We start from the raw sequence: 26,738 nt of genomic DNA on the forward strand, positions 1-26,738 counted from the left end.
CAGAAGTACGAGCTCGTTCTCTCCCTCTTCCTGCTCAAGGGCAGAGGAAAAACCTCGGGAGCCGGCCTGTTTTACATTAGGAAAAACAGATGTGGGAAGCAACAGAGAACCCACAATACTGGAGTTTATGATAGAATTTCAGTTTTATTTCATAGGATATGGCAGCAGGAGAAATGGCAAAGTAAGTTGTGAGACACAAAGCACCCACCCCCGACAATGCCTACCTTTCCCCATATGAAAATACAAGTATACACTAACTCACAATGAAATCAATGGTGAATCAAGGCTAGAAACAGACAATTGTGTGTTGTTGTCGTCATCTCTCCCCTCCCCCCCCCCCGAGCTGAAGGTGGTTTGAAAGAGAGGTTGCTCATTGTATGTGCTCGTTCCACTTTTGTCCATGGAAGGCTACATTCAGATATACGCTGTTTCTCCGAAAATAAGACATACCCATAAAATAAGCCGTAGCAGGATTTCTAAGCGTTTGTGCAATATAAGCCACACCCTGAAAACAAGACATAGTGATAGGCGTAGTTCTGGAGGGCGCCAAGGAAGAGGCTAGGCTGGACATGTAATTAAAAAATTATACATCCCCTGAAAATAAGCCGTCATGTGGTTTTTTTGAGGAAAAATAAATATAAGACGGTGTCTTATTTTCGGAGAAACACGGACAGTGTCTTTTTTTCTGCTCTGGTGGAACTACCTCTACAGGTAGCAGTGTCTTTTGTCCTACTCTGGGGCAACATCCATTGTAATAGTGTGCAATAATAATAATAAAAATGGAGCCATATGGATAAACACTGCTTACAGGATTTACAAATGTTGGACTATTCGTAACCGATACACCAAGTCTCAAACAGATGATGCATTGGACAGCTTGACAAGGGTAGGAGAGTGTGGTTTTGTAATCATTGTAGGGGCCAGCCAATTAGCACTCTGCACAGCCAGTTGGGTTGAAAGGAAGGCGGTACCTTCATGATTGTCACAAGGGCTTGACAGTCAGGACTCTGCACAACTGGCTTCTGGAAAGAAGGACCAATTGCTCCGGAGCTTGATTCTCTGAGGAAATATCTACATTTGGCTAAAAATGAGTGTGTGCAGACCCACATCAGCCTAACCACTCTAGTACACCCACAAAATCAGCTTTTGTATTGTTTCAAAGTTTGGCTGGAGGTAACAATTGTGGAGCAAAAGAAAGGTGTGTTTCTTCCACTCTCTTTACTTTCAACTCTTTAAAAAAATGTGCTTGCATATCTCCAGCTCAGTCTTTCTGCTTCCATTTCAGATGTGTAGGACTCCATACTGCTCCTAGTCGTGGAGATCCAACCCAGGAATCCGATCTCCAGACCCGCTTTTCTAGCATTCTGGAAGCACCCCTCACTCCTCTGCTCCAAGAGGATCCGGAGTGCCGAGACATGAAGAATAGTTTGTGTGGTCCCAGTTTCTTGGTAGAAACATTGCGTCCTGGCTGAGAGAGGGAAGGAATTGCCGAAGGTTCAAGTTCCTGAGCCTGCCTCCCCAACGCCTTGGGCTAGTTCTAGTCTGAGCACAGCATCCCCCCTCTAAGATCAACCCCGAAAGGTATGGAGTGATGTTGCCGTGGGATACCAAAGGCAGTGCCTGTGAAAGAAACAAAGGAAAGCAGAGTTTAGATAAATCCTGGGTCCTGGTCTAAATCTGAGCAGGACTTCTTGTATGAATTCTATGCAAATGTGGAAGTTGCTATTATTGAAGTCAGCAATTTGAGAGTCTCAACTTCTATTTAAGTGTGTGCACTTAAGTGTGTGTGTGTGTGCGCGCGCGCACACACACACACACACTGCTATTTTTCTAGAAAAAGAGGTGCCAGAACCAGGGCAGTCTTAAGCATATCTGGCGTCCTGGTGTGAAGATCCCTCTGGCGCCCCCCCCGCCCCGTTTCCCAGTGCATTGCGCCACCCAGCCTTGCCTTAGGGCCAGCCCTGGCCAGAACTCACCATGAACAACCCCCTTGTTCTCTTATAATGGCTGTGGGGCCCACCTGAGAGGTGCCAGAACTGAGTTACAGTGAGTTCTGACTGAAAAAAGGCCCTTTATATAAATACAAGCTTCTAGACCTGTGGATGGAAAAACAGACTTGAAAATGCATGGGCAATGCCTAGTGAAAGTGTCCCAACTCTCCTAGAGCACAACCATCCACCTACCTTCTCCACATGAATCCATGTTGCCTTCCTTCCGTGAACTGACACTGTTGGGGCTCTCCATATTTTCATAGGAATCAGCATCTGCAAGGAGCAGGGGGGCTGGTCAGAGATGAAGCGACCCTGAATTCCAATTCCTTAAACAGGGGCCTATGGGACTGAGGATAGTTGGCCAAACATTTTTTTAAAGACTGACTATAAAAAAACCCAACAGGTGTAGCTTTCCCTAATTTATAAGGAGAATGATTAGGAAAACTTGACCTGCTGGATTTCTTCCGGTCATGTGCCCAGCTGCTCTAATCAACTGGTATAATAGGGATTAGAAAATGGCATCTCCCATTTTGCTTGGAGGAACAATCCTCAGAGGTTGTTCCTAACATCTGCTGACCAACAGCACTGAATATATGAAAAACAAAGCTGGAAAACTTGGGCATCAGCTCTCCTATCCCTGATGCTAACCCTGTCTGGAGATCCTGGGAGTTTTCCTTTCCAAACTGCTAGATTCTATTTCCCTCTTAAGTCGCTCACAGGAGTTCTGTCCCATTGGCACTGATTGGTTGGGTGGCATGTGACTGTGAATCACCATTTTGAATTTCCCGCAGCGCCCCAGAGAATATTATTGGGGCATTCCGGGGCATTATTGGAAATGGCACTCACCTTCCTCATTGCTTATGTTGGTAGGAAGGTGGAGAAGCTTGCTTGAAGTGGGGCACAAGGACCCATTCATCTCTTCATAGGACTGGGAGCCTGAAGGGGCAGCAGAAATGTCACAAGTGGGACTGAATAAATTATGCCAAGTAGGACGACAGCTAAACAAAGCTGTAGTTTAACTAGCAGGAGGAACTGTTTTTTAATGTTTACCTGTAGATGCCTCGCTGCATCCATCCTGCTTGTCCACATAGGGGTCCAAGGCCAGCTGCCTGCGTAAACCTGGGGGACAGAGAGAGATACCAATGGCCAGTGTCATATCAGGCTGCCTCTACAGAAGTCATTGTGCCCATGTATTCAGCATTGATCAAGCCCCATTTGTAATTGCTACACTCTGTTTGAACTGGGGCTATGTAGTCCCCCAACAGTGCTAACAGTCCGACAAGGAAACTGAAAAAATCAATACCACTGGCAAATGGCCATCTATTTTCTTATTTTGTATCTGCTTTTCACTCTTAACTTTATGCGGAAGTCATCTTAAGGCTGCAGCCCTATGCATACCTGCTTGGAAAAAGTAAACCCCATTGAACTTAGAAGGCCTTATTTATGAGTAAATATACTTAGAATCATGCTTCATATTAAGCAAAGTTTTAAAAAGGTAAAAACAACACCAATGTACAAAGTGTGTCAGGGACTACGGTAGCAACTTCAGAACCTAGTCCAAGACATCCAGCTCACAGATAGGTCTTTGTTAAATGTAGAAAGACAGTAGAACACCATACATTGTATGTATTAAGATGTATTTTAATTAAATGATGTCTGTTTTTATGCTTATTGTGTTGTTTTTATGATGTTAGCCACTCTGAGCCCGGCCTCGGCTGGGGAGGGCAGGATACAAAATAATTATTAATATTATTACTGTATTATCATTATTATTATTATTATTATTTGGAGGATTCAGGAAAGAGGCTCTCATTCTTTGCCCTCTCCAAGCTCCTATCCAATACCTGCTATAAGTCGGGCTGCACCAGGGGAAACAGAAAGCTCTTCTTCCAAGTTCTCATAGTTCTCACTATCTGTGTGGGGGAAACACAGAAAGACTGAACTCCACCAGAGGAATTGAATGGCAGTGGGTTGTGCTTGCAAATCTACTGAGAATGTTATTTTTACGGGGCAAATTCTCCAAATCCTCCCAGGCAGCTTTTACTCAGGGCAACAGCCATGCTAGAAAGGAAGGGAAGGGAGAAAGTTCACGGTGTCCCCGTGGCAATTTGCTGGTATCACTTGGATTGCAGTTACTACAGGCAATATAGCTAAAAGAGGTGGCTATGGCAAGCAGTAATCAACAAGAGCAGTCTGCTGAGTCAATGGAGGAAATGCTACCGCAGCAATCATGTGCCCTTCCACATTTCTCAGCAAAATTCTGCAAGTTAGCACCGACTTCCCTTAGATTAGAGACTCTGCTTTGCATTTGGAAGGTTCCAGCTTCAGTCCCCAGTATTTCCAGGTTCTGATCAATATATTGAATAATTCCGGAATTGTACAGACAGCCTCCTTTAAGGAAGAGTGCATCTTAAATGAAGGATACTGGATTTTCTAAACAGTTGGTCTTTTTCATTCATATATATATATATATATATATATCCTATATAATAAAGTCCAAGTTGTCCCTGCGTCCAAGCTGTCCCGTGTGTCCCTGGGTCACTGCGCATGTCCCCCAGGCACACAGGGATTGGACGGAGAGACAGGACGCACACGCACGCTCTCTCTCTCTCCCCCTCACCTCTGCCTCCCATTTCCCTGCGGCCGCCAACTGCCGTCCCGGCCGGACAGCCGTTGGGACTTGGAGCGGAGTGGCGGGGGCAAAGGAATATGTGTTATTGGGGGGAGTTGAAGGAAACCGTAGCGCCGCTCGGAGGAGGAAATGCCTTTGAAACCCCAGCTCCCCTGGACTTAGGCAGCCCCAGCCTCCGCTGAAGCCCGATCCTGCATGAAACAGGTGGCCTCTAAGGGAAATCCACGAATTAAAGTCCAGGCAGGAGGCAGATCTCGGCTCTAACATCATCCGCTGCTGTGCCTGCTTGGATTTTTGTGTGAGCGTGTTTTCATGTCCGACCATTTATTGCTGTAAAACAAAGATATAGAACGGGATGCCTTCATTTTCCTTTCCTCTCCCTCTCCCTCCCTCCCCGAGGGTGTTTACTTTTCTTTTTTCCTCCACAATAGGAGAGGGGGAAAGAGGAACGCTCCAGGAAGTGAAGCACCCCCCCCAAAAAAAAAATCCAGGATCCTTACAGGTTGGGGACACGCAATGGTTAAACAAACATTTAAAAACAGTATACCACAGTATACCACTAACATTGAGGCAGAGTCGCCTCTGAAATTCTGTAGGACAAACATTTTTTAAAAAGTATTGAGGAGCACTCTAGGTGTCCACCAGTCCTTTAATCTTCTTGAGGGTGGACATGGAAAGGCTTTTGCGCTTTCTACTCGCTCCTGCCCCTCCCGCAGCCCAGCCTCCCCTGGAGAATGAGAGAGGGAGAGAGAGAGACAGAGCGATCGCAGACTGTGAGCAGCAGCAGGAGGAGGAGGAAGAGCGGCTGCAGCAGCTTGGCTGCACCAGGCAGCTCATGGAAAGGCTTTTCTGCTTTCTACACGCTCCTGGCTCCTGCCCCTCCCGCAGCCCAGCCTCCCCTGAAGAATGAGAGAGAGAGGGCGGGGACTGAGGGAAGGGACAAATTTGTTGATCTTCCACTGGGTAAGCCAGATCTGCCACAAGCCTACCACTGTGCCTGGGAGACTTATGGGAGGACAGAATTCACAAAATGTAAAATGCCATTAACAGCATTTATATATGGTCAAACTATCTCTCTGCTTTCTGGAACAACATGTCCCTGCCGTGTCCTTCAGGGAGATACTGGGAATGTCTTTTTAAAAATGTGTTCTGCAGATTTCAAACTTGGGGCAATACCTTGATTTTAGTAAATGGACACAACATATCATCATTCTTAAGGAAATCAGCCCTGAGTGCTCCCTGGAAGGACAGATCGTGAAGCTGAGGCTCCAATACTTTGGCCACCTCATGAGAAGAGAAGAATCCTTGGAAAAGACCCTGATGTTGGGAAAGATTGAGGGCACTAGGAGAAGGGGACAACAGAGGACAAGATGGTTGGACAGTGTTCTCGAAGCTACGAACATGAGTTTGACCAAACTGCGGGAGGCAGTGCAAGACAGGAGTGCCTGGCGTGCTCTGGTCCATGGGGTCACGAAGAGTCGGACACGACTAAACGACTAAACAACATATCATCAGTACACTGCTTCTCTTCCATCCCTCCACTCACAGTAAATGGGGACAATAAAAGTTTCAGAACAGGCTTGAGTTTCAACCAGATCCGTTATGAGTGTCAGTTTACCAACAGTCCCATGCTTCAGAAACCAATACAGATCAGGAGATTGCAGAGTAAATGAATTTACATGTATTTTAGACACAGAAAATATTTCCCAATGTGCAAGTAGGTGGTGGTGGGGAGGCAAGCAGAGCTGCTTTGAGAAAGTAAAGATGCTATTTATGCTGCAGCATTGCAGACACTATTGCACTGACCTGAGTAGGCTTCTTCTCAATGCTTCTCAAGTTGCATTGTTCCACCACATATGTTCTAGCAGCAGCAGGAGCGCGACCCCCTCTGGGCGGGACAATGGCGGGACCCCCTCCTCCCACCTCCTGGCAGCTCCGGCCGCCCCTCGCAGCTCGAAAACCTTCCTCAGGCCTCATTCCGCCCCCTTCGGAGGCCGGCTGGGGAAATGCCTCCACGACGAGCGGGGCTCACGGCTTCCCCTCAGCCCCCTTCCCTTTGTCTCGCCTCCCTACCCCCTTTTCCCAGCGGCAGGAGCGGAGCTCGCTCCTAAACTCATTGTCGGTTGTCGGGCAGCAACGCCTCTGAGCGTGTGCAGAGTGCCCGCACTTTTCTAGCGCCCGTTTACCTAACGGGCTGAATGACACTAGTATATATATATTCTGCTTCCACACCCAGATCCCGCACCTTCAGCAAGTGGATCTTTGACCAGGTTCTTCACGGACTGCTGAGTATTGTTTGCATACAATGGGTCAGCTGTGGGTCACAAGGAAGCAGTTGGTGAGAAGATCAGGTAAACAGACTGACATGGCCCACCCCTCACCCCGCATGGATAGCTCACCGCACTTCCAAATACCTGAGCCCCACTTCTGGGAGCCGGACTTGGTCTCGTCCTTTCTGTTTTCATAAAGTGATACACCTGTGGATGGAAGAACAGCGGCTGTTGCTTAATGAAGTCTGGCACATGGGGAAAGGAGAACCATAGCTCAGTGGCTGACAGCACACATGTGTCGCATGCAGAAACCCCCAGGTCCAGTTGCTGAAACCTTCACTTTAAGGAGGCTCCCAAAATAGCAACATGTCCTGGAAGAGCCTCTTCTTGAGAGCCTGGGGAGCTTCTGCTAGCTGCTGCATGTGATGGAAAAGTATGTTTTTGCTGGGCAGGTTGGTTCACCAAACAAGTGTTTTCTTTTTCTTTTCCCCGAACAGCAGCTTATGGTTGGCCGGGGTTCCAGGAGGGGGAGTTGAAAAGAAGAAGATTTTGAGAGACAGTTTGTAGGTTGGGATAGAGGTTGGGAGGGAGGGAGATAGGGAGGGAGAGGAGAGAGAGATTTGGTTCTGGGTAGAAACATCCACTCTGAGGAATATATCACAAGCTAGAGAAAGTAGTCTCTGAGCTTAGGGTGAAGGACAGTGTGTGGTGTCCTGTAAGAGTAACAGGCCAGGAATTAACTGGGAGGCTGAGGCTAAACCAGGAGAGGTAGAAGCTGGAAAGATACAGTCTACTTAGGTCTCATTCCAGGCAAGAGGGGAGAGATTCTTCTACAAAAAGAGAAGACTCCCAAAGCAGTTAAGAGGGGTGTGGTGATTGAGTGTTACTTGGAGTACCTCAGGAGTAGGGTTGTCTAAGGCAGTGTTTCCCAACCTTGTGCCTCCAGATGTTTTTGGACTACAACTCCCATCATCCGTAGCTAGCAAGACCAGTGGTCAGGAATGATGGGAATTGTAGTCTGAAAACAGCTGGAGGCACAAGGTTGGGAAACACTGGTCTAAGGGGTGTGTAACTGACAGGAAGTACCACCAAAGTGTTAAGCGGCAACAGCTGTGGTGCAACAACTGAGAAAGCACTGAAGTGAAGTAACATTATAATCTGAAGTATCCTATGTTTTACCCACTTGTGTCATAAACTTCCTTTGTTAAATAAAATCTTTATTGTTTATTTGATCAAATCCTGCCTGAGACTCCAAATTATTAAGTTTTCCCTCACACAATTCCCCCACAAGATAATCTGCGGGAGTTTGTGGGAATTCATGGAATTGGTGCTCTGTGAGGTGGGCGCACTATATTTAAGTGAGGGTGGGCCCAATGGCGCCAGGGGGGAAAGTGTCGTTGTGCTGTCACACTGCAGTGTCTAGGGATACATCAGCTTTTGTCAACCTGTTGACCTTCAGATGTTTTGGACTACATCCCCCATTAGTGGCCAACTGATGGAAGTTGAAGTCCTAACCATTCTGCAGGGCAATAAGCTGGAACAAGAACATAGGAAGCTGCCTTACATTGAGTCAGACCATTGGTCCATCTAGTTCAGTATTACCTACACTGATTGGCAGTGTTTCATGGAGAGGGTCTCACCCAGGCTTGCTTGGAGATTGAACCCAGGGCCTTCTGCTTGGGAAGCGAATGCTCTGCCTCTGTGTTATGGCAAAGGCTGAGGTAGGCCGATAGTCTGATTTCTTATAGGGTAGTTTACAAAACAAGGCCTACATGGTTGCTGTGGTTCACATACTGTTAGTAGACTCATTTTGTCATTCTGGGCATCTCACCAACGCTCAATATCTTTAAAGTGAGAATTATATATTTGGAACCATTGTACAGTATTTGGATGGGGGCGGGGCGGAATGCAATTGCTCAAGAGATATAATTAGAGATAGATATTTCCCCTGAATTGTGGAAATGCACAGTAGCCCACCCATTCTAGCCCCTTCCACATTTTTATACAGAAGGGAAATTTGACCTCACACAGTCACCAACACACAGCCCCCAACTCAAAGTCCTGGGAAACCCAGCCAGATGGGTGGGGTATAAATAATAAATCATTATTATTATAAAATATTATTATTACTAGATCAGATAAGAGGACTGGACCTCCAACTAATCCGGCCCACCAGCAGTGTAGCTAGCCACTCGGGTGCCGGGTCCGGCCCATTCGGCCTGCAGCCGGGGGTGGGGCACACTGCATGGAGCCTCTCCGCAGCCTCTTCCTCAGCTGTAGGGCAGTTGAGGGAGAGGTGGAGGGCATATGCAAGCTCCACCCTGCCGCTTCAGGCAGCATGGAGTCTACAGGCACCCAAGCCATCACGTCACTCCCAGGAGAGATGCATGGCTTGGGCACACTGCAGGCCCTGTGGTAAAGTGCGGTGTGGCGCTCAGTGCCAGCTGTGTTTCGTTGCATTGTTGACTGAACTAAAAAGTTTCGTGAGCCCTATTATTATTATTATTAACTCATATCTTTGTCATTTTGTCACCCACCCCTCTCAGTGATGACACCCGGGACGGCCCGCATCCCCTGCACACCTCCTCCTCTGCCACTGCAGCACATCAGACCTCTTAATCTGGGCCTTTCCCAAATCAACCCCCTTTCCGCCCAGGCCATGACCCTCCTTCTGCCTGTTACATTCCAGAATGAGCTGCCCATGCAGGGAGATGCAGTTTCCTCTCTGCACTGAGAAAGGACTCCCAAGGTAGTGCTCCTGTGATCAGTCTGCTTTACCTCCTCTGAAATCCAGGATTCACTTATTCCAGGTCTTCCTCACTAGGCATAGCTGTCAAGTTTTCCCTTTTCTCACGAGGAATCCTATTCAGCATAAGGGAATTTCCCTTTAAAAAAGGGAGATCTGGACAGCTATGTCACTGGGCATTTCTCTCTCTCTCTCTCTCACTCACACACACACGACTCCTAATTCTCCATAAAACTCTATTACATTATGAAGCAACTCTACAAACATAGCTGCCAAGTTTTCGGCAGCTATGTCTACAAATCACTACAGTCACCCCCACCTGCTCCAACAAAGGCCAGCATGCTTGGGCAACTGAACAGAGAGTCCTCCTCACCTCCCTGAGATGCTGAAAGGTTTCGGCTATCTCCATGTGCTAATACTGTAAAATGTGGGAGACTGATGAGTTGAAAGTAAGGAAAGGAATGTTTACCGTTCAAAGCCGCATCTCCCCGTTTCACTTCTTCCTGGGTGTTCTCATAGTTGTCATCATCTGAAGCAAAAAATATATATTTGGATGACTAGGCCCACCCATTCTCTCTGCCTACTGTGCCCTGTTCTCTCCCATACCCCAATTTATGTTCTGTTCTCCCAAAGCTGTGCTTTCTCCCACTCCACCAACCCACTTTGCTTCCAGTCACACAGTACCCAGCAACCACCAGTCACTTGGTGACCGTGGATCCTCTGCTTATTTGGGTTGTGCGTCATACGCTCCAACTGGACCAAGTTCCCCAATACAGTGCAGCATATGGGCGACCTGTCATAGCTAAGTGGGCATCACAAACAGGCTCAGGGGTCTGTGCTGTTTCTGAGTTCAAAACCCATGCCTACAACCTGCACTTTCCCTATGTATGTGTCATGGCAGGTACAGAAGGATGTGGATCTGTAGCAGCCCCTCTACTTTTGGCATCCTCTTATGCTGTCCCTCTCAAGCAACATGCTGTTTCCTACCAGGCGCATAGTAAGTAAGCCACCTGTAGCCTCTGCCATATTTATTCAGCCCATCTGAGTTAATCAGCAAAGGGTTTGTTCGGCACCCAGTTGACCGCAATGCATGGCAGTCACACAAGTTCATCCCAATTCCCCCACACCATATACCATCTGACTTGAGCTCTGTTTCACTGTCCGGATGTTCATATTCTTCTTCATCTTCATCTGGTGAGTGAGAGGAGAGAGAGATGTACATAAAAACCGCTATTACTGTACTCATCTGAAATCACTGCACTGCTGTAGTTGACTCCATAAATATTTAGGACAGGTAGGTAATCTCCAGTCTGCAGGTCAGTCTCAGCCTGCAAAACTATTTCTTCCAAATAATGGCCACCTGCCAATTAGGTGACCCAAAACTGGGTGATGGGTAGGTTTCAATAATGTTGGGTGCTGCTTCACCAGCATGTTAAGACAAAGGCTTGGATGAGGTGGTAAAAACCTGTTCCCCAAGTGTGCAAGTGGGGGGCTGCATTATTAAATCTGATTAAGTGGTGGGGGCAACATCCCTGCACATAGACAACTAGCCTGCCAGGGAGAAGAGCTCTGGCATTAGCTTCCCTCCCGTTGTGCTAATTTTATGTGTGCAGGGTTTTCCTCCCCGATGGGCATTCATTCAACCATGAGACTGTATGATGCAGAACAGTCCAGGAGGAGGGTTACTGCATCATCTGCTATTTCTGTGAATTGGACCAAAGTTCCTTCCCTCTTCCACCCACAACCACCCCCTTGCAAAACTGTGCTCTGAATGTGAAAGTGAGCAACACAGCATCACAGCTGTGGGATGGTGTGAAAGAGCCTCAAGCTGCTGTGGCCAGTTGTGCAGCCATGCATTGTGCCCCACTTTGGCCCAGCATGTAGAGCTTGCTGTGCACGCTGCCACCCTTGCCATCAAGAGCTCAGCTTGGTGTTGCTGTGGGCTGGCCCTTTCCCCACACTGTGTATTGTGTATGTGCAAAGCCTCCATGTCCTGCCCCTTGCACACTACAGGCAGAGGCAAGATGCTCCCCATGGCAATCTTCATCTTAAATGAGGAGGAAGTGGGTCCTTTTCCTTTCTCTTCAAACAGTTTTATGTGTTTCCTGTGCTAAAACTTCTGCATTTTGAGAAGGCCTCCCACAGGTGGTTTTTCTTCACACTTGCGGTAACTATGGCTGTACGTTTCCCTCGCCGTTACAGGAAATTTGTAAGTGCTCAAAAACCTCCAGAACACATCTGAATGACAATGTTCATTTCAACGGGGCTCATGAGAAGATTTGAGTATACGATGCTCTGTGGACCACATCTGCCTGCACCACTCTGCCCTATTTAAGGGCAGCCAAATCTTCCACCTCAGATGGCCTCATGCTTGGAGCCATTTCTGTTTAAGCCTTGTGTCTGAAAACACCTCCATTTGTTTCGCTCCTGCTATGCTTGAACTCCTTGCAGTGACCTTAGTGACACTAGCTTCATGCCCTGAACCCACTACCAAATTATGCATGATGGTAGCAGGCCTGTTATTTAAAAAAATACATTTGCTCCAATCAGACGTCAAGCACCAATGTGGGATTTGAAGCACAAATGGGGTATGTGGGTGGGAGGTGCTGAACCCTCCCCTCTTGCCATTTTGGCCCCATGAGAATCCTCTGCGTGCACAAACATTTTCTGCTTTAAATAAGACACCACCCCCAATCTCCCATCCCTACTTTATGCGTAACTGAAGAAAACCCGTATCAAACTTCAATATAATTTGGCTCCAATTCTGTCTCCTGTGTTCTGACTTCAATTCACAATTAGGAGAAACTTGATTCACTCTGCATTTACACCCAAATCTATCAAGCATGCACTTTCTGAAACATTATGCGAATCAAAACATAACCATTCCTCCCTTGATTAAAGAATGCATTTTTGTGCCTGTAGATCACCCTAGAGCAGGCATCCCCAAACTGCGGCCCTCCAGATGTTTTGGCCTACAACTCCCATGATCCCTAGCTAAGAGGACCAGTGGTCAGGGATGATGGGAATTGTAGTCCAAAACATCTGGAGGGCCGAAGTTTGGGGATGCCTGCCCTAGAGGGTTGATGAGAGCGTATAGTCTAAATATTTGGAAGACACCAAGTTGGTGAAGGGCAATCTAGTACAGTCACAAAAGCACATTCTTTAATCAAGGGGAAAATAAATTCCGATTATAAACAACACTTTTAGATTTGCCCTGTGATGTCATTCAGTATCACCTCTAGGAATGAACAAATCTGTTGATTTTGTTTTCCCATCTTAGGCTCATTTTGCTGCACTTCTGCATCAGTTTGTGAATTTCCTTTTTAAAAGCCCTCCTGTAAATTCATTAGTATTTTAGTGTGCATTTTTCCTAATATACACATTTTTCACAGATATATGCATCTCGGTCTCATTTCCTCTAATACACACATTTTGCACACATTTGTTTAGTAGGAGACTTTCCTGCAAAATTCAGAGAAATGCATATTTCAAACCTCATATCTTGCATTCTGGTTTATGTGTTGTTTCAGAAAGTGCAGGTTAGGTAGATTCTCATGCAGATATGAACGGAACTAAATTATTTTCCCATCCCCTAGTAGCCATTCCATGATCTATGCACCTTATGCAAATGTTCCCTCCTCCTTCATAATTCTGTTTCTCCTCTAACTACATGCAACCTTCGACCTCTTCCCCCGCCCCAAACATGGTACCTTCCATGTTGGTGGTATTGGGTAGGATCTTTCCTTTCTGAAGCAGCTGACAGCCACGCCTTGGACCCGCGTCTGGCAACACATTCTCGTAAGAGAAGGCATCCACCTGCTCACGGACTGTGGGAGGGTGAGGGTAAAACACAAGCTCCATCTCTACTGTCTCTGAACAGTAGTAGCAATAATTGATTAATAAGTCAAAGACATCCCAAAAGACCAGAAAAGACTTTTTATGTATGGAACAACAGCCACTTGGATGCTACTAGCCCAAAGATGGAAACAAGACGAGGTCCCTACCAGAGAGGAATGGAAACCAAGCTGTTGGACTATGCCGAAATGGCAAAGCTGACTGGAAAACTCAGGAACCAAGAGGACAAGAACTTTACAAAAGAATGGGGGGGTAATTATAAGCTATCTAAGAGACCACTGTAAGCAGATTGAAACAGTGGCAGGATTTTGATTTCACTTGTAGTGTAACCATTACCATGGACAATATGGATTGATACAAAAGTTAAGAGTTTGGAAGAAGGTGCAGTTTTAATTGTTTTAAACGGGGCTCTAGGGAGGGGGTGGGGGGAAGTCCTGAGATTCAGAGAAATCACTGTATATTGGGGTCCCCAAACTAAGGCCCAGGGGCTGGATGCGTCCCAATTGCCTTCAGCATGTTTTTACATGAGTAGAATGTGTCCTTTTATTTAAAATGCATCTCTGGGTTATTTGTGGGGCATAGGAATTCATTCATATTATTTTTCAAAATATAGCTCGGCCCCCCACAAGGTCTGAGGAACAGTGGACTGCTGAAAAAGTTTGCCGACCCCTGCTGTATATGGTGATATATATGGATTTTTATAACTTTGTATTGGGAAAAAATGATTTCAAAAAAATAAGTCAAAGAATGTTGTTCTGGAACCTGGCACCACGTCTACTTTCCCTCACAAGAAGACGGATCCCTGCCCAGAAGCTCAAGGAATGAAGTGGTCAGGGTTAAGGTAGTAAGTCATTAAGTCATTAACTCACCATCTTCATTTGCTGAGGGCACCACCAGAACCCCATTGGAAGCATGTGGTCTGTTCCTCTTGGCACAGAAGTACCTTCTAGAAACCAGAGAACCGTAAAATAACGAACGACACCAAACTATGAATTCAATGCATGTTGCCTCGAAAATCCTTATTGGGCCCAAAGGCAAGATATATATTTTATTTTATTTTAAAAAACCACGGGCGAGCAGTAAATGTATAAAGTGAGAACACAGGCTTCGCACCAGATGCTGTGAACTTCACTTGGAAAAGATTGTTGGGTACCACCATCAATGTGCTAGGAATGCAGCTGAGATCCCCATGGAAGTCTGATCATCCCATGGAGAACCCAGTGGAACATCTGGTGGCAAAAATGGCTGGACATGGCATCAGGGTAGGGCTCAGGGCAAATGTCCAGAGCTCCCACAAAGCAGAATGAGCAAAAGGGTCCCCAAAGGCAACACAGCTGGCTTTCACATGCAAGTGAAGTTAATAACCATTAACCTTCCAAGGTAAAGGTAAAGGGACCCCTGACCATTAGGTCCAGTCATGACCGACTCTGGGGTTGCGCGCTCATCTCGCATTATTGGCCGAGGGAGCCGGCGTACAGCTTCCAGGTCATGTGGCCAGCATGACAAAGCCACTTCTGGCGAACCAGAGCAGCGCACGGAAACGCCGTTTACCTTCCCGCTGTAGCGGTTCCTATTTATCTACTTGCATTTTGACGTGCTTTCGAACTGCTAGGTTGGCAGGAGCTGGGACCGAGCAACGGAAGCTCACCCCGTCACAGGGATTCGAACCACTGACTTTCTGATCAGCAAGCCCTAGGCTCAGTGGTTTAACCCACAGCGCCACCAAAGCCACCCCTAAAACAAACGCAACATATTACGTCTGGAGTCTACAATTACCAGACGGAACTACTGGGCCTTGGGAAAGTATGTTGATGGATAAGGAAAAGGCCCAGAATAAAAATATATATGCAAGTAGGTGGAGTCACCTGGCACCACAGCCAATGCAAGAGATGGATCCAAGGTTTCAGATGCCCATTACCCTCAGACAGAATGTGCCACCTCCCACCCCAGCATCCCAGAGATGCTTCGTCGAGGACAAGATTACCCAATAGGCAGACTAAGGACTTCTTCATCACTTTTCTTTTTGCTCCACTCTTGCCAGGCAGAAATCTGTGCTTTAACGCTCTGTGTTTGGGCATTTTGTGTTTTGGTTTGTTTTTGCCCAGAGTTTTCCCTACAAAACCCTGCTCTTTGAAACTCAGAGCAAACATCCATTTGCTCTGGAGCAACAACAACAAGGGGGGGGCACTCAAACAAAGAGCTTTAAATCACAGATCACACCTAGCAAGAGTTGAGGAAATGCAAGTGTGAATAAGCCCTAGGCATGCATTTAGGGTACCAGCAAAGCAGGGACACAGACACACACAAAATAAATTGGGTGTGGTTTTTTTTTAAAAGGACTTTGACATTTGATATTTCAATAAAACATTGAAGCAGTCCTCATGCGATAAAACAGAACTTTGTTAGACTTCCTTACACTTCACTTACATACTCTTTCCCTGTCCTCTTTTTATGACTAATCCCAACCTAAACCAGGGGGCACCCTTCTAAAGTAGATGGAAATGTTGCGAAGAAATCAGATCCTGCTGTGTATTGCAATATGTGTTTTAATTTTTTATTTTATGGTCTAGTATTTGCTTTCATTTTGAATAACACAGGGGAGCACCATAATCTTTTCAGGGTTTGGGGCCTCTAAAGGTCTGAATCCGGCCCTCGTTTATTCTTCCCATACCCTACATCTCACCTCTGGTTCCTCTTCTCCAGTGCTGTCTTGCGGGGAGAGATACCAACCTCCCAGATTCTCCCTCTGCAGGTTATTTATTACCCGTGGCCTGCCTACTAATGCTCTTACACTCTTCCCTAATCCCTACACCACTACTTACCTCCGGACGGGACCCCTCAGCTTCATCTGCCTACGAACACGAATGGCTGAAATGAGAAGGATACAAGGGGAACACACTAAATAAAAAAATCCTTTCCCCTCCAGCCACTGTGGCGTATTAGGTAAAGGTAAAGGGCCCCCTGACCATCAGGTCCAGTCGTGTCTGACTCTGGGGTTGCGGCGCTCATCTCGCTCTATAGGCCGAGGGAGCCAGCGTTTGTCCGCAGACAGCTTCTGGGTCATGTGGCCAGCATGACAAAGCTGCTTCTGGTGAACCAGAGCAGCGCACGGAAACGCCGTTTACCTTCCCGCTGTAGCGGTACCTATTTATCTACTTGCACTTTGATGTGCTTTCGAACTGCTAGGTGGGCAGGAGCTGGGACCGAGCAACAGGAACTCACCCCATTGCAGGGATTCGAACCACCAACCTTCTGATCAGCAAGCCCTAGACTCTGTGGTTTAACCCACAGCGCCACATTAATAACATCAAATAAGCTGGGTTGTCACTGGAGAGCTCTTATTTTACTGTAGCTGAACTGCTGTTTGCAAATATTCTTCAAAGGGAGCCAACAGTTTTAGTCTGCTAATAAACAGTGTAAGTGTTGTACCAAAGGTGCCTAACTTTTTTTGGCTTGAGGACTGCGTTGACCTATGGTTAACGCCCTAAAGGCCACATGTCAAAGAGGGTGTGACTAAAGTGCAGGCGTGGGCAGGGTGGAAACAGCAGTTCAATGCTGTCTTGCAAAAGACTTTCCTGACACATAATTCTGCAGTGTTTTAAACCACTGTATAATTAATAATACTAAATTCAGTATTATAATAATAATAAAATTTAAGATACTGTAATAGACAAAGCAGGAAGGGGAGCCACAAAAAAACATTTGGCATCACAGTAAGGGGTTTATAGGACCAGTCAGTAAAAACATTTTTTTAAAACAAACTAACAAACAAAATTGGGAGAATACAGTGAGGGATGTGTAAGAGTGCTCAAGAGTTTATTTATTTTAAAATGATAAATCTTGGGAGCACTAGAATGCTTTTCAGGGGCCAGATACTGCCTACAGACTAGCCACCCCAATTTCATATGGCCAGTTTGTCAGGAGGAAAATCAATAGGACCTAGAGAAAGGAGGGGATGTGTGTTGTTGTTAGGAAGAGACTGGACAGACAAGGGAGGTTTGGAGATATAGGGGCAGGCTCCCCATTCTTGCACCATTATGTTGTTATTGTTATTAAAAAAGATACAGTACTTCAAATTTCATTTCAGATTAACAGAATATTAACAATCACACAAGAGTCACAATCTACCACCACACAATCCTTTTACAATCTACCACCACACAATCTACCACCACACAATCCTTTTACAAGCTGCCCACTGTAATGACACCTGCCACAGCAACCATTCCACATTTAGTTCCTCAGCCCCTTTCCAGGGTAAACCCTCTCAGCATGAAGTTAATGTTAGGTCAACTTGCTGCTTAAAAGGGCAGAATACACACACACACACACACACACACACACACGTGTGTGTGTGTGTGTGTGTGTCACAATTTACATCGGAAGAATTACGGTTAGGCTACAAGATGAGTTGCAGGAAGAATTTGGCCATTCCCTTCTGTGCTTGATCTTGCCTTTGTTCCTGTACTTACCTCGCCGGAGCCGCAGGAAACAGAAAAGGCAACCAAGGCAAGCAATCATATGTACCAAGGCCACAGTCCAGATTATCCAGTGCTGGGCTCCTAATTGCAGCCAAGCAGCTTGTGGGGGAGGAAGAAAGAAAACAATTAACTGGAATCTCTATTTATATGCATGTCTTTATTACGGCTGCAACTCAATTTTAGTGATTCACCCTATGAGTTTCAATTGATTCAACTGTCAGTTTAAATCTGTAGATGGATACGGTAGAACCAATACCGTATTTACGTGAATCTAATGCAGCATCGAATCTAACGTGCACCTCAATTTTCAAAGCCTTGCAACCCAAAAAGTATTTTCTGGCAAATGCAAATGTGCCATCACATCTAATGTTCGCCCTAATTTTCGTGACATAAATTGTCCAAAAAAGGTGCACATTGCATTCAAGGAAATATGGTATTTCTGAAGCATGAAGCAGGCTTACTCTGTTCTTAGGTAATACATACATGTGTTGCAGGAAGCATCAATGACTGAAACGCAGCAATGCCATTCCCCCTGTCCCACCTGTTTCAAGTCGCAACGGCACATTGCTGCACACACCAGAGGGAGGGAGAGTTTGTAAGCTAGTAAGTATGCAAATATGGAATTATTATTTATTTTGGTTGCAGAACTTTTTCCATTGCAGAACTTGGGGCTCATCCACACTTAGGTTTGTCCTGTGATTTCCAGGCATGGGTCCGAGACGTTTTTCTTTTGTCCTGCCACTTCCCCCGGAAAAAAGTCACTGTTTACTGTTGAATCAGAACAAACATCAATTGAGTTTTCTGCACATTGACATCTGATTGCCATTCAGCAGTAAACAGAGTTTTCCCGGGTGAAGTGGTGGGATAAAAGAAAAATCTCTCGGACCCATGCCTGGAAATCACGGGACAAACATGGGACAAAAGGGAAGTGTGGACGAGCCCTTTGAGGCTTTCTATTAGTGTATGTATGTATTTAGATCCCGCCGCCCCCATATTTCAAAGTAAATATTCCATAGTGGTGTTTATTTTTAAAAACTTCATCAACATTGCACTGAAACTGGAGATTTGGACTTTTCAAAGACAATCCACATTTCAAATGCATGCAAACTTGTACCCCTGTTCGCCTTTGCCCACCTGGCTTTGCTGCCACCTCCAGCTGAAAATGGAGGGCCTGATCCTTCCACTGACAGGTGTAGTTCCCAGAATCTGCGGGTGTCACCGATGGCAGCACCAGAATGATGCCATTGGTCCTCATCAACAGCAAGTGGTTAGTGATGGAGCGCCACAACGCCACGGTCACCAGCACAGTCTTTTTGCCCATTGAATCATGCTGAATCCAGAGGAGTGTCCCATTGGTCCAGTTCCTGGGTATTGGGGCATCACAGGGAAAAGATTCCATACCATTTGCAGGATGTGGGGAGTCGGCCTGGCGCCCTACGGGAAGAGGGTAGTGAGAAGTTGAGCTGAAACACAGTTTTTTGCCATTTTAAAATATTTTTTAACGACTGATGTTTTCCGAAATTTCAGAAATGATTTTTAAATTCTGCCCCCCCCCCCAAAAAAAATCGATACAGAGTGGTAAGTCTTAGCAATACATTTTTAAGGAAGCAATATGTAAACTGAATATGTCTGCCCAGATGCCATCATCTTAGGTTTTGCAAAACCCTTCAGCTGAAAAGCACCAGGCATTACCCAACACCAGCTTGTGAAACTTTGGGAGAGAGCCACACAGTGGCACGTCTGCTATTAGGCTTGTAAGGACCGATCGAAGGAATGCAAGGCCCTGGGTGCCACTGCTGTCAGAGAGGAAGAAAACCATCTCAGTCTCTGAGCAGGGTGGGAGTTGGGTACTCCCAAGTTCCAACAGGATGTAGAGCTACATGGTCCTTCCTTGGTCCAGAGCTGAGAAGGAACTGACAGAGCAAGCTACACACTAACTGCTTCCTATCCACTCTCACTGAAGTTAATATTGACCAATTGAAAGGTGCCAGGCAAAAACTTTCCTCCCTGTCACCCCCCCCCCCAATTTGAAGGGTTACCAAGTACTCGTGGACTTTTAATGGGGCAGGCTCTGCAAGACCTGTCTGCTATTTGTATACTGAGGTCCAGCTCCCAGGGCCTTCTGGAAGTTCCCTCACTACAAGTTACAGGGGACCAGGCAGAGGACTGCCTCGGTAGTGGTGCCTGCCCTGTGGAACCCCCTCCCATCAGATGTCAAGGAGATAAGCAACTATAGGACTTTCCCAAGACATCTGAAGGCAGCCGTGTACAGGTATTAGGAAGCTTTTTATGTTTGATGTTTTTCTGTCTTGCTATTGGAAGGGACGCGGGTGGCGCTGTGGGTTAAACCACGGAACCTAGGGCTTGCCAATCAGAAGGTCAGCGGTTCGAATCCCCTTGACGGGGTGAGCTCCCGTTGTTCGGTCCCTGCTCCTGCCAACCTAGCAGTTCGAAAGCACGCCCAAAAGTGCAAGTAGATAAATAGGTACCGCTCCGGCGGGAAGGTAAACGCCGTTTCCGTGCGCTGCTCTGGTTCGCCAGAAGCGGCTTAGTCATGCTGGCCACATGACCTGGAAGCTGTATGCCGGCTCCCTCGGCCAGTAAAGCGAGATGAGCGCCGCAACCCCAGAGTCGTCTGTGACTGGACCTAATGGTCAGGGGTCCCTTTACCTTTATTGGAAGGCACCCAGAGTGGCTAGGGCAAACCAGTCAGTTGGGGGAGGTATATGTAATAACTACCTTAGATCTATTTTCAGTGGGTATTGATTTTCAGAGGAGTAGAACTTAGGTGGATACAACCTGCTGTGTTGTATTCACCACTTCCTCTCCCACCTCTGCCATTCCTCTGTCTCTCTTCTCCCTCCCTTGCTCCAAAAAGGAAGGTGGTGGAGAGTCAGGTGCGAAGGAGGCAGAAGGGCCAGCCGGGGTTTGAGGCTGCTAGCCATGGCCACCAGTGCCGGTTGCAGGGTCCCCCAACGCCCAGGGGGTCTGGGTCAGTTCCCCCAGTTCTGCCCCACCCTCCCCCATGGAGCAGCCCTATCTGAGCCCTTGGATTGTACCCCACCAATTGGCTCTCCTGTCCCTACGCTCACTGACCTTGGACCCAGAATTTTGTCATTAAAAGCCCATTCACAAGCACACCCATACCCCAAAGCCTCAGTAAAACTACCAGGAACCAAACAGGGGGGAAAGCCTAAAAACGTACAGTCCTGGAAGTCCTTTCCCACAAATGTAGGTGTACTTTAGCCACAGCCCACCAGGCCTTTATGAGGTGGGGGAAGGAATAATCCACCCCTTGCCCAATTTCCTAGTGAAATGTAGAAATATAACTTGGGCGTGATCTCACAGGCTAGTGGTGAATAAAAGGTGCTGTTACTACCCGAACCAGCATCTCTCTTGCTGTCTTTCACTTCCTCTTCAATGTCCTCAGGGTCTTTATCGCCGCCACCATCATCATCACCTGTAGTAAATAGACCCAGATGAGCCCATTGTTTCTCAGCCCAGACAATCTGCCCACTCTTGTCTACCCCACCCCACATTATGCTGTGCTCACTCCGGCCGAACCAGCCCATCTTGCTTCCAGTTACAGGTCTAGTGGACTGCAGCTCCCCTCCCTCCATGTAGTGTGATTGTGCGTCACATATCCTCCAATTGTACCAGTTTCTCCAGCATAGCATTCAGGGGTTCTGTGTCAAGTAAATGAGCAACTGCAGCAGGTACAGACTGTTGCACTGTTTGTCAGCCATGGGGGCCTGGCCATTCTTAGAGCGACATATATATGAATGCGTCCTCCAAATTACAGTGGTGGCAGCGATGGTAATAATAATCGTATCCGTAGAGTTTGGTTTCAGCTTTTTACCGCCATCTTAACTGCTCACTGGTAGAGATGAGTGAATCTGCCAGTTTCGGTTTCTCTCAGTTTCTCATTCTGCCAGTCTTAAGTTCAGTTCTCCATATTTCCACATCACACCAAAAAATACATTAAAAACAAAAAAAACCTCACCAGCAATTTTCTCTTAACACGCACATTTTTGCAAAGCAATATCCCCAAACATAATGCAAATTTTAAGGTTATTTTCACTAATGCATGCATTTTAATGCACACTTCTCAATACTTGGCCGGAGAAAAGTATTGTGATATTTTGAGAAGTGTAAATTTCAAAGGACGGTTGTGTTTCAGTTCATGAATTGTTTCAGAAAGTGCAAGTTAGGTTGGTTCACCATCATTATTAGTGGCAGTATTGATGATTGATTGAATGATTGATTGATTTAATATCCCACAACTTCCTCCCAAATTCCAATTCAGATACAGACTGGGAAAGATCTCTGTTTAAAAGGCTTATTGGCAAAGGAAGGTCTTCATTAGGCACCAAAAAGACAATATGCAAACTCAGTTTAATTTCCCCTCACCATACCTACTCACCTGTCCATGTGAGTGTGTGCTTCTTTCCCGAGATGCCATTCCAGCTGCAGGTAAACCACATGCCATATTGCCTGGAGATGTTGTAAATGAACAGACTCCACTTTTCACCCAGATTTACCTCTGAGTGGTTATACTTGACATGCACATACGATAATTCCTTCCCAGACGGACCAAGCCAAGTCAGATTCAAATCGTCAGAAGCCAGTGTGTGGTTAAAAGTGCAGGGCAGAAGAACGGCCTGGGTCTCTGGGATTTGGGAGGAAAACATCAAGCATTTCATTTTTTGTTATTCCTTTCTTACACACTTTTCAACTTAAAACGTTTCCAAATTGATAAGCTTACAGTTTGAGCAAACAACCACCATCTTTAATATATACAGCCAGCTAAAACACGCATAGCACCAGCAAGCTTTTAAGACAGTGAAAATTAATTCTTAAAAATCTTAAAGCAGCAATAAAACAACAAGCAAAACAGTCATTTAAATAGGAAAGAAACAGCTGATAAAGTGGCATTTGGGGCCACTTTATTTGGGGCCAGGTAGAGAGAGTGAGATGGCTGTCTCAGACAGCTGGTTCTGGGTGACATGAAAAATCAGCAAATGGTTAGATATTTAATTTGTTGTAATCTTTACCAGCAGGTAGAAGGGCTTGTAGAATTTTAAGCTTGGTTGGCCTTGACTTGGGCGGATAGGTGGTAGAGGCAGAGGAACCATTTACTGCTTAGTCTCCTCTGTGTCCACCTGGAGGTTGGGCAAATCCCGGTCAGCGCCCAGATATGGATTTTGAAGATTCACTACTGGCTAAAACTCATTTTTCCCCTGTTGGGTTGGCACCCCTAACCCTTCTGGACTCCTTACAATCCAAATGGAAAGCCACACTGTATGAAAAGCTAAGAGATTTGGGATTCTCGCCTCAGGCTTTGTTAGCTGCAGGATACGAGAAAGCAAGAGCAATCATTCGCCAATGAGTTTGGGATGTGGAACTCCAACGCCATGTGAGCAAGATGAATAAACATCCAGCTATAAAGGACAATGGGAGAGGATTTCCCCCAGCAAAGTATTTGATAAAATTACAAATACCTAAATATAGATGAGCATTTACCCTTGCCAGATTTAATGTATTGCCATCTGCCTTATTGCAGGGAAGATTCGCAGGTAACCATATGCGGAACGAATCTGCCCCTGCGGCCTGCCAGAGGTAGAATCTGCCTCTCACGTTTTATTATGCTGCCGTTTTTATAATGACATACGCCAGGCTTTCATTTCCCCGGTCATACAAAATTCTTTAAACGAATTCCAGTGTCTTAAACTCCTTGTAGAAGATACGGACCCTGAGATTACGCTAAAAGTGGCCAAATTCTGTGCAGCAGCCATAAAGCTCAGAAAACAAGCGGTGCTACCACAATGAATAAGACCCCAAATGGTAATATTTAGGCTATATTTTAGTGTCCCAGTTCCAATTTATACATTTTAAATGCTGCTGTATACATATATATGTGTGTAGTTTTCCTGCTGCATAAATTTTAGTGTATTATCTTTGTGTTTTATGATTCTTCTGATTTTGTAAGCTGGTCTGTGACCATAAGAATAAATTCAATTCAATTCAAAGCTGCTTAGTCTCAGGCAATGAAACGTTTTGGGCCGGCCCTGTAAAACCACCTGTGTCATCTCTGTCCAACCTTTCATTCAAGCTCATTAAAGTGACTCAGAGTTCAGGCAAATGGCAGGGCCTTAACCTCCCTCCTAAAACTCAGCAGGGAAGGTACCAGGTAGACTTCCTTGGCTGGGTGTTTCATGAGCAAGATGCCAACATCGCAACAGGCCCTCTCCCAGCCATAAAGTATGAAGGGACATTCCCCAGATCAACAATACCTTCTCCTCTCGCCTCTGTTGCCCATGCTGGCAAACATCAAGCCATGTCAACTTTCCCTTTCCTAGCCTCATGAGCAACATCACAGCTCCACACAGCTGATTACTTGCTTTAACAACAGAATCTCTGATCTGATGCCTTCCTGTGATAAATGGTGACAATGATCACCTAAGGCTTTTTATAGCGCAAATATTTAAATAAATGACACAGGCTTGCAATTTGGAAGACACAATAGCAAAAGGAAAGGAGGATGAAAACAAGCAAATTCAGGCACCATAGACCTTTCCAGTTACCAGCTGGAAGCTTGCCTGCTTACTACTCCCAGATGCTACCGGCTGTGGTCAGGAAACAGCATTCTGCACATCCTCAGAGGCACTCTTTGTTACTGCTACCTTGGTGGTCCTCCTCGCCTGCCCGCCCACCACTATATCTGAAATCCATCCCCATCAACCTCGGTCTCTTGTCTTCCACCATCCTCCCCCATCTTTGGGACCCACCTGTGGCCTGGACATTGGTTAGCTCTCCCGGCACTCCAGTGGCTGCTCCCAACCAACCGAGCCGCAGCAAAAACAGGTAACGCAGAGCGGATACCATCGCCTCCCTGCAGCCAGCCCCACTTGCACACCAATCCATCCCCCTGGGCAGCCAGGCAGAGTGAGGCCCAACAGGCAGCCCAAAAGGGGCGGTAGTTTGATGACTAGCTGCTTTGGCAGAAAAGGGGGTCCCTGGAGCATGAAGTTCCCACCATGGTCCCCTGAGGGCTGAGGAAAGGAAGGGCGGGGAGAGCATGTAAAGCACAGAAGCAATCAGATCGCTTGTGCCAGGCTTCTCTTCTTTCTTTCTTTCTTTCTTTCTTTCTTTCTTTCTTTCTTTCTTTCTTTCTTTTTCTTTCTTTCTTTCTACAATTTATAATTACACTTTATCTACCCCTAGATATCTGAGGCAGTTTGCAAGTTAGCTTGCTGAAACCAAACAAAAATAAAGGTGACAAAAGGTGACTTGTTACTACTAGAAATAATTACGGCGGGTGATATTCAAGCGAGTTCCACTCAGAGGACCTACTGAAATTAGTGAGTGTGACTAAGCTACGTCATGTAACCAGACGTACACTGAGTTAAACTTAGTTGAACATCACCCAGCAATAATAATAATAATAATAATAATAATAATAATAATAATAATAAAAGTTCCTTCAGGCAGTTGGTGGTCTTTTCGGGAACTTTTGGCAGGAGATCCCTGACCTGGTCTTTTCCATGACAAATGAGATGCTACAAGCTCCTCGCTATTTTCACCTCCAAAATGTTGGGTGTTTGTGGGTTTTGCACACTGTCGCAGGGCCAGTCATGAGAGAGAATGAGACCATTGTCTCAGAGAATAAGAGCAGGGGGTGCAAATTGTTTTAAAAAAAAAACCCAAACAAAACAAAACTGACGCCCTCTTTACTTGGATTGGCTGCTGGGCCTCCTGCCTGCCAGCTGAACCAGCTATCAGTCTTGCTGAAAATAAGCTAACAGTTTACAGTAAATTGCCAAAGACTTTAGATTTGTAACGTATTTCAAGCTGCTGTAGAAAAAACCTGATCCTTTTCCCTTATGGGGCATCCAACAGCCTGTATAGAGTCCTTAAGTGGGTTCCCTATCAGTAGGAGAAAATAACAGAGGCCAACCAGAGAATATTGAGAAGCAAAGCAGCTAGTAAGCCTGATTGCTATTAAACTGTTGCAACAGGGTGCTCACAACCACACGCAGGAGGCAGGAGGGTCCCAGAACAATGGTGCGCAAGCCCTTATATAGTTTTGAAATTGCCCACCCTGTAGCTCAAAATCATACATACAGTACATCACAGAAAGAGGCAGTCTACAACAGAAATCCTGTCTGCCAGGATACCTTACAATGGTCACTGATTGCTTTACTTGGGCAGCCCAGCCATTCTTTTGTGATGGTAAATACTTTAATTCCAGAATCCAGGTCACAGGCTCTCCCTATTCATACACAAAGACGCCCTAAAGAGAGAGGCTTTCTCATTTCCTTCCTCCTTGCAGAGAAACATTTGAGGTCAACTTGGGAGAGTCAAAATGGTTTCAGGATTGCTCTCCTGTACCATTTCAGACACGTAGTCTATATACTTACGTATGTGTTTGCCTTGTAAATTTATGAACATTTAATTTATATATTTGAGACCTTAAATTCTTATAACAAAGCGGAGCTTCAAGCAGCAGTGTCACAGGCCCTTTTCTCCTCCACCTTGCCCAGAAGGCCTCACTCCACGGAAGGATGTCCTCCTTGTCCCTTTCTTACAAGCAAGGAAGGAAGGAGGTGGAGAGAAGAGTCTATTTCTGCTGCTGCAAAAGCAACAGTTAAAATGAAACAAATAATTGGGGCGGGGAAGCCAAGAATGGGCAGCACCAGCAGGGTGAGGGAGAGGAGGAGAAGGAGAAGGAGGGAGGGAAGAGGCACAACAGAAGGCCCTGCA

General features: G+C 46.1%; 1 protein-coding gene across 3 annotated transcripts; it reads right to left on the minus strand.

Annotated features, from left to right (window-relative positions):
• Window positions 1-127: 127 nt before the first annotated feature.
• On the minus strand, window positions 128-24,982 carry CD19 (CD19 molecule). 3 transcript variants are annotated; one of them, XM_088654556.1, is made up of 17 exons: window positions 24,764-24,981; window positions 22,399-22,644; window positions 21,355-21,435; window positions 19,110-19,409; window positions 17,967-18,074; window positions 16,317-16,362; window positions 14,364-14,440; window positions 13,350-13,466; window positions 10,774-10,830; window positions 10,109-10,168; window positions 7,038-7,100; window positions 6,869-6,937; window positions 3,836-3,904; window positions 3,042-3,110; window positions 2,838-2,927; window positions 2,184-2,264; window positions 128-1,620 (listed from the first exon to the last, which is right to left on the minus strand). In XM_088654556.1, exons 1-17 carry the CDS (start codon window positions 24,897-24,899, stop codon window positions 1,538-1,540), a joined length of 1,752 nt encoding a protein of 583 aa, XP_088510682.1. In that variant the 5' UTR covers window positions 24,900-24,981; the 3' UTR covers window positions 128-1,537. The 3 variants fall into 3 exon arrangements, with proteins under 3 accessions (XP_088510682.1, XP_034992625.3, XP_088510683.1); XM_035136734.3 differs by having other exon boundaries at window positions 21,322-21,435; window positions 24,764-24,980; XM_088654557.1 differs by lacking the exon at window positions 3,836-3,904 and having other exon boundaries at window positions 21,322-21,435; window positions 24,764-24,982.
• Between the last annotated feature and the right edge of the window lie 1,756 nt (window positions 24,983-26,738).

Source organism: Zootoca vivipara, chromosome 12 (assembly GCF_965207765.1).
Source record: "Zootoca vivipara chromosome 12, rZooViv2.hap1.1, whole genome shotgun sequence".
Lineage (NCBI taxonomy): Eukaryota > Metazoa > Chordata > Lepidosauria > Squamata > Lacertidae > Zootoca > Zootoca vivipara.

Bases quoted from the DNA above. Each gene is read 5' to 3' on its own strand.
- CD19 (XM_035136734.3), bottom strand. From the start codon at position 24,899: ATGGATTGGTGTGCAAGTGGGGCTGGCTGCAGGGAGGCGATGGTATCC. The intron at 21,436-22,398 runs GTGAGTAGGTAT...TATTTACTACAG, and splicing joins GCACACACTCACATGGACAG to GTGATGATGATGGTGGCGGC. The intron at 1,621-2,183 runs GTAGGTGGATGG...TTTCTTTCACAG, and splicing joins CATGGATTCATGTGGAGAAG to GCACTGCCTTTGGTATCCCA.